The following is a 12,679-nucleotide window of genomic DNA, read 5'->3' as shown; positions in this document are numbered from 1 at the left end:
TTTGTTGTTGTTAATGCACATGCTGCAACAATTAGGAAATAAGAAAACCTATAGTCTGTTCTCCATCAAGCAGCCAAAGTGATCCTTTAAAAATGCATGATCATGTCACTCAACTGCTCAGAGTCTTCTAGTGGCCTCCTCTCTCACTCAGAATAAAATCCAAGGTCTTTACACAGCTGTACACACCCCTGTTAACCTCCTGACCTCATTTCCTACCACTCTTCTCTAACTCAACTACACTCCCCTGCACTGGCCTCAAGTGAAAACCTGGGAGCACTGCAATTGCTGTTCCCTTCACTTGGAGCACTCTTCCTCCAGATATCCACATGTCTTTCCCCCCTCACTCACTCACTTTAGGTGTCTGCTCAAGTTTCACTTATTCAGAGAGGCTATCCTTGACTCTACTATAGAAGCACACTTGTGTAGACTAACACAGATACCCTCCATCACTATCTAAGCCCTTTGTTCTGCTTTACTGTATTTATGGCCATGTGATTTATGTTTATTGTCTTTCACCTGCTACTAGAATATAAGGGACTTTTCTTTATTAACTGCTTATCTCCAGTGCCCAGAACAGTGCCTGGCACATAATAGTTGCTTAATAAATATAATTGGAATGACTGAGTGAGAAGTAGCAACAGCAAAATTAGAAGTAATGAGCATTCTTTCACCATGGGGAAGAATAAAATAGTACAAAAAGTTAAGGGAAAAAAGTCTAAAAAGAGAAGAAACGTTAACCAACTATAGAGAAGTAAATAACCCTACATACTTGCCATACAGTAAATGTAGCTAAGACCTGCATTTCAGAAGTAAAGAGCCTTATTAATCTCAGTAGACTTTAAAGATGTTACAGAATGTTGTGTTATTGGCCATGGTCACATACAACCCCTTCAAGAAAGATTACTTTTTCCTCAGGATCTCTAATTTTAAAAGGCAGGAAGATCTATAATAAAGTTTTTAAAGTTTTACTTCTACAAGTAGTGTTTTAGAGCTGGAGGGACTTTACACTTCTTCTCTGTCAGTGGTTTCTTAACCCTAGATAGTTATTAGAGTCACATAGAGAGCTTTTAAAACATACCAGTGCCTGGGTCCCACCTTCAGAGATTCTGATTTAATTGATCTGGAATGGGTCAGAGTCACTCTGTAAAATGAGGGGGTTGCCTTAGAACCAAGGTTCTCAACCTGCCTGAACATGAGAGTCACATTTAGAACCTACATTTTAATAAGATTCCTGGGTGATTTGTATGCGAAGCACTGCTATAGGCTGGTGGTTCTCAAGCTTCAGCATCCATAAGAGTCACCCAAAGAGCTTGTTAAAACAGATTCCTGGGCTCCACTTGAAGATCAAGATTCAGTAGATCTGGGATGTGGAGTTAGAAGATTTGCATTTCTAACAAGCTCTCTCCCAGGTGATGCTCTTGCTGCTCGTCTGGGGACCACACTTTGAGTTAGTGTCACTTTGGTGCACTAATGGTTTATTATCCATTGTTTTGACCTTTTCTTTTCTTTTTTTTTAATTTTAATTTTTTTTGGATGTACATCATATTTCGAATTCTGTATACATTACATCATGTTCACCACCGGAACACTAATTATAGTCCATCCCCTCACATGTGAGCCTAATTACCCTTTTGCCCTCCCCCCTCCCCCCTTCCTCAAAGGTAACCACCAGTCCAATCTCCAATGCTATGTGGTTTTTTTTTTGTCGTTTTTATCTTCTACTTATGAGTGAGATCATATGGTATTTGACTTTCTCCCTCTGACTTATTTCACTCAACGTAATACCCTCAAGGTCCATCCATGTTGTCACAAATGGCTGGATTTCGTCATTTCTTATGGCTGAGTAGTAGTCCATCGTGTATAAATACCACATCTTCTTTATCCATTCGTCCCTTGATGGGCACCTAGGTTGCTTCCATGTCTTGGCTATTGTGTAAACCTTTTCTTTTCTTTTTTTTTCTTTTTGAGGAAGATTAGCCCTGAGCTAACTGCTGCCAATCCTCCTCCTTTTGCTCAGGAAGACTGGCCCTGAGCTAACATCCATGCCCATCTTCCTCTACTTTATATGTGGGATGCTTACCACAGCATGGCGTGCCAAGCGGTGCCATGTCCCCACCCGGGATCAGAACCGGCGAACCCTGGGCCACCAAAAAGTGGAACATGTGCACTTAACTGCTGTACCATTGGGCCAGCCCCTTGACCTTTTCTTGACCTCCTCTGCACCTCGTGGCCTTTTCGTTTGCCACTCCACTGATAAATCGAATCTTCCCCATTAGCCAATGTGACTTAGTAATCCTGTCACCAAGTTAATACACATCTTAGAGGTGTAGTGTAGGGAACACGTCATCTGATAACGTAAATATTTGTACAAAGAACATTGTACAACATTTGAGAGTTAAGGGAGGAGAAAAAGTAAGTGGCATGGTTAATGAAATGAACTTGAATAAGAGATCAATGCCAAAGGAGTGGGGAGAGATTGGCTTGCGTGAAAAAGTCTTATATACATAATTATGACTTCTCATCTGTTGTCTTCCTTTGGCTTCCTGAATGTCATTACTATATGTTGTCATTCATGTTTTCTAGTTGGATAACTCATTGGGCTCTCATTTGGTTTTTCTTTGGTAGAGAACACTCTAAGGAATGGAACTCAGTTCTGTTTTCTTTATTTTTCCTATTTTAAAATTAAGGTATAATTTATATACAGTAAAATTCACCCTTGTTAATGCACAGTTCTGTGTGAATGTTGACAAATGTGCACATTGTGTAGCCGCTGTGACAATCATGGTTGTAGAACAGTTCCTTTACATGCGCCCCACCCCCACCCCCGCCCCCACCCTCAACCGAATTCCAGTGCCCTTTTGTCAGTTTTTTTACCCATCAGTTATTTTTTGGCAACTCTTCCAGCTTTCACCCAAGCCAGAAAGCTCAAAAATTCTAACTTAGGCCTTTCTTTGTAAAATATACTTAAAATTTATTTTTATTTTAAGAGAACGTTTTATTGTGGTAAAAAACACCTAACATAAAAGTTACTATCTCAACTGTTTTCAAGTGTTCACTTTAGTGGTAAGGATATTTGCATTGTTGTGAAACAGAGCTCCAGAACTTTTTATCTTGCACATTTGAAACTACATACCCATTAAACAGCTCCCCTTGCCTCCCTCTCACAGCCCCTGGTAACTACCATTCTACTTTCTGTTTCTACGAATTTGACTACTTTTGTATGATACATTTTTAATAAGCTCAGCCCCCGTGTGTGTTACCACTCATTTACTGAGTGTCGTTTAATGTCATGCTGTGTTCTGAATTACTAAAACAGATGTAAGCATTGATACTTAGGAAGTTATAGTAAAACGTACTTAAGTAATTAATTTTGCTTATGGAATTCTTAAAAATATATTAATAGTTAGGTATCTAAAGTGTATATACCATTTTATTGTTTGTTCTAGTTAATAAAACATCACAAATATATTCCTTGCTCTCCAGCAACATATGTTCTAATAGAAGTTGACATATAAGAAATGTTTATGTTTGTTTTTCAAGTTATAAAAATAATAAAACTACTGTAAATTTGGGAACTGAAGAGACAAATCACTTCTGAGCTCATATACTTCTAGACAACTATTAATGTATTTTGTCTTAGGCTCATCGTGAATTTTTAATTTTGATGCACTTATACTTTTGTATTCTGATTATTTCTTTTAATATCTTCAACAACATTTTCCCGTGTGTTATAATTTTCATAATCCTTACTTTTAATTATTATATAATGCTACATTTGTGTATATCCAATTCTCAGATAATTGTTTCTTTCTCCTCCATTTGGACATTTAGGTGTTTATACTTTTTTTATTCATGCATGTAGCATCTCATATTCTGGATTTAAATAGTTAACTTTTACCAAAAAGGACATTTAAGAATGGGAATAATAACTATGAAAATAAAAATGTCCAAAAATGGAAGGAAAGTTCTGTTAAGATATAGGTCTCTATTATGGACCAATGGTATCCTGCCTTCCTTTACGCACCCTGACACCATCTATTCCCCACCCTACCACATACACGAGCACTAGCACTAAAACCTATTCAGTTACAGAATAAAGAAAAATTTTGCAAAGTTCTTCCTCCAGGAAAAAGTCTTCTTTCGCAATGAGTGAGTAAGGATAGACAAGGCTTCTGTCTTTCTTTCCTTATAGTTTAAATATCTGTAGGGGTTTCAGCCTGCTGGTTGCATAAAAGTGGGTGTTTGGGAAGCAGAATACTTTTAGTCTAGTGGGAAGCATAGTAGGTGGTAGAGTGAGGGAAAAAATTTTCTAGGGATCAAAACAAATTTGAGGTATATGTGCAGAGCTATGCTTTACTCTGTTGTTTTTTTTTAATCGCTCATTTTTCACTTTGTTCATCTTACCACTTTTTAGAAAGAAGAATCCAGTTTATTACAATCTCCTAAATCGCCTAAGAAGCCACCTAAAGTGAAAACAGCAAATCAAAGACCTTGGAAGAGCGAGTCTTTGTATCCATTTTCTTCTAAGGATGATGTGATTGAGAAAGGGTAGGTGCAGCTTTTTATGCGCCAAGTGCTTTTCTGCCCGTGGTAAGATTTTTGAAGAATTTAAAAATTAAATAGAAATTGAAAACTAATACTCTGATTTTTTTAAATGAGTTCTTCTATTTCAGTGATATGTATTAGAGGATTATATTTCCTATGCATACTCTAAATTAGAGTTAGAACTCCTGAGATTAGTAATTTTAGAGAAGTGGTGCCTTTGATCTCCAGCTTCTCATGAGCTGTGCCATCAAAAGACTTCTCTGAAATTACCCTCCACTTCTTACTTGGCCCTGTTCAATAATTCAGTATTTCTCAAATTTGAGATTTGAGAACTCATGATACTCTCAAGAATATTGTTATTAGTTAATATATTACTTTATTCATTTAGATTTGCCCGTTTATTTACCCTTTTCATTGTTCTTTTTTTCAAATGGGATTATTTTGCTTCAGCCTGAAAAAATATCCTTTTGTATTAACTTTGGTGTAGGGTCTGCTGGTAAATAATTCTTTGCTTAATAATTTATTACTTCACTTTCCTTCTTTTTTTATTGAGATAAAATTCACACAATATGAAATTCACCATTTTTTATTTATTACTTTTGATTTTTTGATTGTTGTAGGCTGTTTCTAGATCAGCCTGAGGTGTGAACTTACAACCTTCTCAGGTCTTTTCTAGCATGTGCCTTTCCCTGGGTATGTGTGGTCATTTTCTAATTTTTCCCTGTATATGTAATTCTTTTGAATTCCTAGCCTTTAATGTCTGGGTTCTAAAAGCGGGGGGAAAAATGAAGGGAGGGCTAAAAAGGGCACTTCTCTTTAAATTCCCTGGAAATCACTCAGGCTGAGGGAGACCGGTGCAACAAGATGGGGAGGTGCTACAACAATAGCCACCTGCCTCTTTGTTTGCACCTCTGTGATCTGAAGCAGCCATCAGAGATCAGAGCACAGATCCCTGATATTTGGAGAACAAGGTCCGTTTTGCTCACCCCGGTTCTCGCATGCTGTGTGCAAAATGCTCCTGGAACACATACCCGCTGTCTGCCACTGCACTAGGGGTGGGGGATGGGTAGCTGCTACTGTGCTAAGAGTTCTAATTGACCAAAATTAACCACAATTTACTGTCCAAGGCTTCCCCTGAAGCTGAAAGCCTTAAGTAGACTCCAGAGTTCCGTAACAGTTACACCGGGTTCTGCCGCTGCAATTGTTGTCTAGGTGGGGAGACAGGTTCCTGGTACTTCCTCCTCTGACGTCTCCCCAGGATCCTCACCTTTGGGAATTTTTATCCTCTGAGTTTTGCCCCAATAATTCTTGTAACTACATTGTTAGCAATTGATTCCTTCTAGCAGATTAATTTTTTTTTGCTTACCTACTTGTCTTCAGTGGAAGAGTTCGTCTAAATCACCTTGTCTGCCATTTCCAAAAGTAGCAGTTAATGAGCTTTAGTGTAGATATTTGCTTGCATTTTATCAGTTCTTACTGCATCCCCATGAAGAAGGCATTATTCTAAGTTTTCAGGTGATGAAAGAAATGAAAAGACATATAGGTATGAGTTGAGAGAAAAGTTGAATTTTTAAAACTACACCTGGTTTTCATGTTTATGTTATGGCTAGAGTATAGTGTATTACAGTGAAAAGGCAAGATACAGGCTAAAACATTATGAGGTTCAGATAGTAAAATTTTTTGTGTCACATTATGGTATTTGGAGATTATTCGCTATGCAGTAGAGAACATCTAGAGAGTTTTTTGTGTTATTTATTAAAATTATTTTCAAAATTGGAAATATACATATAGTTCAAAAATAGTGGCATGCTATGAACTTATTCTGTCCCATTTTTTTAATATATCTTAGAAGATTTTTCATAGCAGTAATGTACTATAGTAATAGATACACAATAATCTGTTTTTTCTGTTGTTTCTTGTTGTCTTGTCTCCTCTTATATCTGATTGTCTTTCATTTTATACCAAACATATTTGTACTCTATTGAGGGACGTGGATATTATTTCCAATATTTTTTGTTATTACAAACAATGTTGCAGTGGATATTCTTGTCCATTTGCTATATTTTACGTGTATGCACATCTGCAGGATAAATTCCTAGAAGTAAAATTTCTGAGTCAAAGTTCATGTGCTTTTTAAGTTTTGCTAGATATTATCAGATTGCATTTCATAGGAGTTGTAACGATTTATACTGCTTTCAGCGTGTGTGACAGTGTGTGTTTTACAATACCATCAACAACACACTATGTTTAAGAATTATGTTTGTATGATTTTCTGTGAACTTATCTTCAGAAGGAGGAAAGGCAGGATTAGAGGAGGCAGATAAGTTCAGTTTGGGGCACTGCCTAGGCGAGTGCTCCAGTGTCTAGATAGTGTCTCGCACACAGAATGTGTTCAATTAATATTTGTTGAATGAATGAAGATAGATCCTAAGGTACATTTGAACGAAGAGATAAAACTATGTGGGATCTATGTTTCTCCACATCCTTGACTACACAAATTTTATGTTAAGTGAATTACATCTTAATTTTTAAAACTATAATAAATTATAAAACTATAATAAATTATGTGTAAAATTAAGATAATAACTACGTTGGGATATACATATCCAAAAAAGTTGAATATAAATCTGGAGCCCAGAAGAGAAATCAACTATGAGTAAAAAATTAGAATGAGCTGTGAAGTATCCCTTCCTCTTCTAATTTTGGAAGAATTTGGTGCCGTTTGGTAGAATTCATCCGTGAAGCCATTTGAACCTAGCCTTTTCTTTGTGGGAAGATTTTAAATTATTGATTTAGTTTCTTGTTATAGGTCTATACATTTTTGGTAATTTGTGTCTTTCTAGGAATTTGTTGATGTCATCTAATTATCTAATTTATTACCATACAGTTGTTCATAGTATTCCTTCATAATTCTTTCAATTTCTGTAAAGTTAGTAGTGATGTTTCCTTTTTATTCCTGATTTAAGTAATTTGTGCCCTCTATTTGGGAAGAAAAAGCAGAAAAAAAAGACACAACACTTTCATCTGCAAATAACAGGAAACTTGACTAACAATGGCTTAGGCAAATTGAACTTATTTTTCTCACAGAACAAGAAATATGAGGGTAGGCAAATACCAGAATTGGTTTACTGGATCAGAAGTATTAGGCCTAAATCTTTGTAGTACTCTTGACCATTCCTTCCTAGTCAGTGGTATTACAGCTCCTGACATCAGGCTTTCAAATCATAAAGAAGGAGGAAAGGTGATTTTCATTAATCCGCTCCCTTTGGTCAGGAAAGCAAGCTTTCTTAGAATCTCCCCGTCAGACTTCATTTTATATCTTATTAGTCACAACTGTGTCATGTGACTATCCCTCTCTGCAAGAGAGTCTTGCAAAGTGAATATTTAGCTTTGTCAGTATCTCAGTGGTGTTGGTTAAAGAAGCATGTCACTAGGAATGGGTGTTGAGTTAGCCAATCAATCAACAGTGTCTGCTTCATGGGGGAGTGGAAACTGAAGCATGTTGTACCTACATTTTCTCTAAGAAGAACTTGCAAAGTAATCTCCTGGTGGATTGGAGTGGAGAGAGATTGGTGAGGTGGAACAGGCGTGTTTTATGGACCTGGAAAATAAGGTTTGAGTAATTGCAGTGGGTTATGGGAAAGGGAGCTGGATAGGAAAATATAAAAAGATAGTGTCCAAAGTTGTTAGTCTAACTCCAAAGTGTTTCATTATCTCACCCCAAACTACCATACATAAATCCTTGTGAATCCTACCTGTTGTGAGGATTAAATATGATAATATGAATTATATTTAGTATAGTGTTTAGTATGTAGTATGTAGTGTTCACTGTTAGTGTCCTCTTGCCCTAAGCAAATTAATTAATTTGCTACCTTTGAAACAAGACTTTCCCTACCTACCTTCATATATTGCTTACTATTCCCACTATTCTCCCCATCTAAAGAACCCTTATAAACAAACAACCCCCCCCGCCCCGCATATATACACAAAAATACCTCATATTCATTTTTCAGGAAAGATCTCCTTTATTTAGTTACTAATATAGCTTAAAGGGACTTCTCATTCTTACACTCCCATAGTATTTATTATTCATCCCAGTCATTTGGTATCTGTAATATATTCTTGAATTCATTCAAGCAGCACTTATTTTATTGAGAGTTATCTTTCTGTAGGACTGTACTTATTTTTCTCAACTACCTCTTGAGGGCTAGACCTGATGCTCATACGTTTTTTTTCTGATTCTCTCATATCCTCAGAAGCACTCTTAATATTTGATGCCATGTATACCAAAGATGCTCAAAATATGTTTGTTGATCAGTTAGTTCTCATCTCTATAATTTAGGTCAAGGCAGAGGTCAGAAAGCAGCAAAGTTATTCGTTTAACATCTTTTGCTGACATTTCTGAATGTTTGAAGCCCCAGCTGGATAGAAAATATACTTATACAGAAGAACCTTTGGTAAGTATTTTGAGAAATGATTCATCTGATTCCTCATTTAATTAATCAATGTCCCCTGATTTTAGAGAATTTTTATTGATTTACCATTATATTTTCTTCTAAATATAAAACTAAACACCACATTTTATTTTTTCTTTGCAAAAGGAATTTTACCCAAAAAATTAATCTGTGTTTCCTTTTGAAGTGCTATGTTGCTATATACTCCATTGATTACTGTTTTCAAAAACAGCTGTGTTCTGATTTGGTATAATGACACTTCAGACACAAAATAAGACCCTCTAGGATTTTTATTAAATTTTCAACGTTTTTGATTTAAAAAAATAGTGTTTGATGTCATGTTTGAGAAGCTTAGAATTTTTATAAAGCAGAGTATTTCCAGAGTGTGGTACCTTAATAATGTGGATTTCATACACCAGTTCTGGATGACATTTTGTATTCCCTAAGGATTATACTTTGGGTAGAAACCTTGGTAGTCCCAATATAGTCTGAACACTTAAATGTGATGGTGTATAACTATTTATTTTATTCTAAGCACACAGTTCTTCTTTTCTTCTAATTAGGATTTTTTTCCTACCAAAATAAAGATTTTTTAGTTTTGGAATGCCAATAGTTAAATACAATAAAAAGATTATATTCTCACCTCAGGATTTGTTTAGTTGTGGATAAAAAGAGTGGCAGAGAGACTGTAACATACACAGAGCAAAAAGCTTACTTAGACTCTAAATTGTTCATGCCACAATTATCTTAAGATTATAAGGAAGACTGAATTCCACACAACAAATAGCAAAGAGTTCATGTGAATAGTGGGTCCCCTTTCATATTCTAAAGTCACTCTTGTGCTTAGAAAAATAGCCAGCTTTCTGTGTTTCAAGCACAGTATTAGAGTTGCCAGCATTGTTGGCAGAGAAACCCATAAATAGCAAGTTTTATGAGAACTTATACTGCCATTTACAGTCTAAAGGCCATGACCTGTGTGGGGTGAGACTGTCCAAAGAGGGACCCCCTACGGACAGTTAATGAGCAGCACTGAGAGGCCTTGAAGATAGTTCTTTTTATAACTCTCTTGTAGCTATTATAGCAGCACCTCAAGGCTAAAATAACAGTAAACATGTAGGAAAGAGGCCACCAACAGAGATTTGGAAGACTCCTAAAATGGTATCACTGTGTCTGCAACATGAAAATAATTGAGGTTTAACATTTTTTTAAATCAGATTGGTTTATACTGGAATGAACTCTGCTGCAATAGTTGGCTCCATAAATTAATCTATATGACAGTCATATGCAAACATGCTGCATTAATTACATATTTGATACAAAAGAAAATGAAATAGTCCAGTGGGAGAATGACAGACTGACAGAATTTATGAACCCTGTTGTACAATGTTGTAAAAAAATTACAGTGTTTCTGGGTGGGTAATGGACTTCTGTTTTGTTATCTAGGTTAAAACCATGGCAGATGGTGCCTTGGGAGGATTTGACATGGAAAATTTGTTGCAATCTCTTTATGTAGAAAATAGAGCTGGCTTTTTCTTTACTAAATTCTGTGAGCATTCAGGAAACAAGGTAGAAAATAATTGTTTTAAATATAATTTTATACTTTTAACTTCATTTTAAAATGAGAGGTTGAAATAATTCAGTGCTCAAATAATTATATTTGATGTTGAAATTCCCATCTCCTCTAGTAAGAAATTTCATACTAAATGTTTAGTAAGAATCTAAACATCTCAATTATAATTATCTTTGGTTCATTATCCTACTAAAATTACAAGTAAATAGACAAGGATTGACTTGCATTATTAACAATAGTTTATTATCATATAATTTTGTTTCAATGTAATATATAGTAAATTCAGAGTTGATTTCTATCAATCCTTTCATTTTTATTTTTAATAATTATAATGATTACGAATTACAATTGATAGTGGCAAGCTTATTTCCAGTTTGTTTTTTTAATTACAAACAGTCTTCATCTTGCTCAAATGAAAAGTATTTCACTGGCTCAGTTATTACAGTAGTGTTTATTTCTGGTATGGTGTACATTTGCCCATATATATCAAAATACCTCCAGATTTTGGTTTCATACTAGAAATATGTGATTCCTCTTTAATTGTTAACCAGAACACTTGCTGTTTTAATGACCAATTATGTGAGAGGCATACATGCAAAAATGTAATGTTCTAGTGACAATACCAATAAATATTTTCTATGTTGCCAGTTTGTGATAGGAGATAAAACTGCCTTAAACTGAGCCTGATTTATGGTAACACCAAGGAGCTAAACAATTATTTATATTTGAAATTAGAGCTTTGTAGAGCTTTAGTAATTGGGTGGTAATAGTTTATGTACTTTTTCCATCTGCAGTTGTGGAAGAACAGTGTGTACTTTTGGTTTGACCTACAGGCTTATCATCAGCTTTTCTACCAAGAAACGCTTCACCCTTTTAAAGTATGCAAGCAAGCCCAAGTAAGTGGTAAATAACGTTGGTTCAATGTGAAGCTCTAAGTACACAGAGAAGTGAACAGTTGTGTTCAGCCCCGAATAAGAGAAATCTGGGAGTGGAGGCAAAAAGGCAGCAGTTAAATTGTTGCCATGGGATTACTTTATTTAAATAATGTCAGCAGAATATTGTTTTATAATCTGATTTGTGTATTCTCAGTTTTATCTATTTTATTTGGTTTGCTTTGTTTTCTCTTTGCTACCAATTACTTGTTTTTTTTTCACTTGTTCTTCCAATAAAGGACATCCTGTCTTTTTTCTAATCTGTGCATTCTTGGTTTGGTTGTGAATGACTTAAGAGGGAACTCTAAGAGAGGACGTGTAATGAATCGTTGAAGTGATTGGGAGCAGAGGCATTGACCAAAGCTGTTCTCCGAGCTTTCTGCAGAAATCAATTGTTGGGTATACTTAGGCTGTTGACCTGTTGAAGGGGCGGGAAAGGATGTTGACTGACTGTGTGTGGTGTAGGCCCTGTGTCATCGCCTGGTCTTCTGTGCTACACACCATTTAAGACAGATTCTCAGAAGTGGAGAAAAGAACATCTGAAGACCACCCTGAAGCAAAATAAAGGAAGAAGAAAAAAAAGCAATATAGGAGGAAGAACAGAGGATTCTCTGCTAAGGGAGACAGAGAAAGTGGCCTCTTTTTGTCGGGAGAAGGAAAGAGAATAGAATTATGACTCAAACTGACTTATCTTTTCAATTTTTTATTCTGAGGATCTTTTATGGCGAGAAGTCTTCAAGCCTAGAAATCTGCTAATCACTTCTATATCTGTTGACCACTTATGTGGTTCTTATAATCTGGAATAACCCCATTCCAGAGACCCTCTCCCTAACCAATGTGGAGGAGATTAGCTTTGTCATATTATTTATTATCTTATTATAATCTTATTCAGGACATCAGAGAGTACTGCTGGATTTTTATTGTTACTTCCACCACCCTGACTCTGGCATTAATAACTACGCTTTGTAAATCAGCTGACAGAGCTTTGTACTTTTTACCGTGAGAATAAAGGCTTCAGCTCCTACATAGCCCCGATCTGGCTCCATGAAATCATATGTCTAATTTGCAAGTACCATTTTCTGAGACCACACAGTTGGCTCTTCTGCTTGTTAATCCTTAACCTGTTAGTCTCTACTTATCCTCCTCCCCCTAACCTATTGGCCCTGTCTGCTAAAGTA

General features: G+C 35.9%; 1 protein-coding gene across 12 annotated transcripts in view; it reads left to right on the top strand.

Annotated features, from left to right (window-relative positions):
• The window catches only part of RGS22 (regulator of G protein signaling 22), a 170,749-nt gene that overhangs the window by 75,477 nt on the left and 82,593 nt on the right, over positions 1 to 12,679 (top strand). For all 12 annotated transcript variants that reach the window (XM_070481398.1, XM_070481396.1, XM_070481395.1 and 9 more), the window contains 4 exons: positions 4,415 to 4,548; positions 8,888 to 9,002; positions 10,443 to 10,565; positions 11,364 to 11,465. In XM_070481398.1, the coding sequence (XP_070337499.1) occupies positions 4,415 to 4,548; positions 8,888 to 9,002; positions 10,443 to 10,565; positions 11,364 to 11,465 (474 nt within the window). The remainder of the gene's footprint in view (positions 1 to 4,414; positions 4,549 to 8,887; positions 9,003 to 10,442; positions 10,566 to 11,363; positions 11,466 to 12,679) is intronic.

Source organism: Equus asinus, chromosome 12 (genome assembly GCF_041296235.1).
Source record: "Equus asinus isolate D_3611 breed Donkey chromosome 12, EquAss-T2T_v2, whole genome shotgun sequence".
Classification (NCBI taxonomy): Eukaryota; Metazoa; Chordata; class Mammalia; order Perissodactyla; family Equidae; genus Equus; species Equus asinus.
The sequence above is the reverse complement of the archived record's forward strand: the minus strand, read 5'-3'. Positions and strand labels throughout refer to the sequence as shown.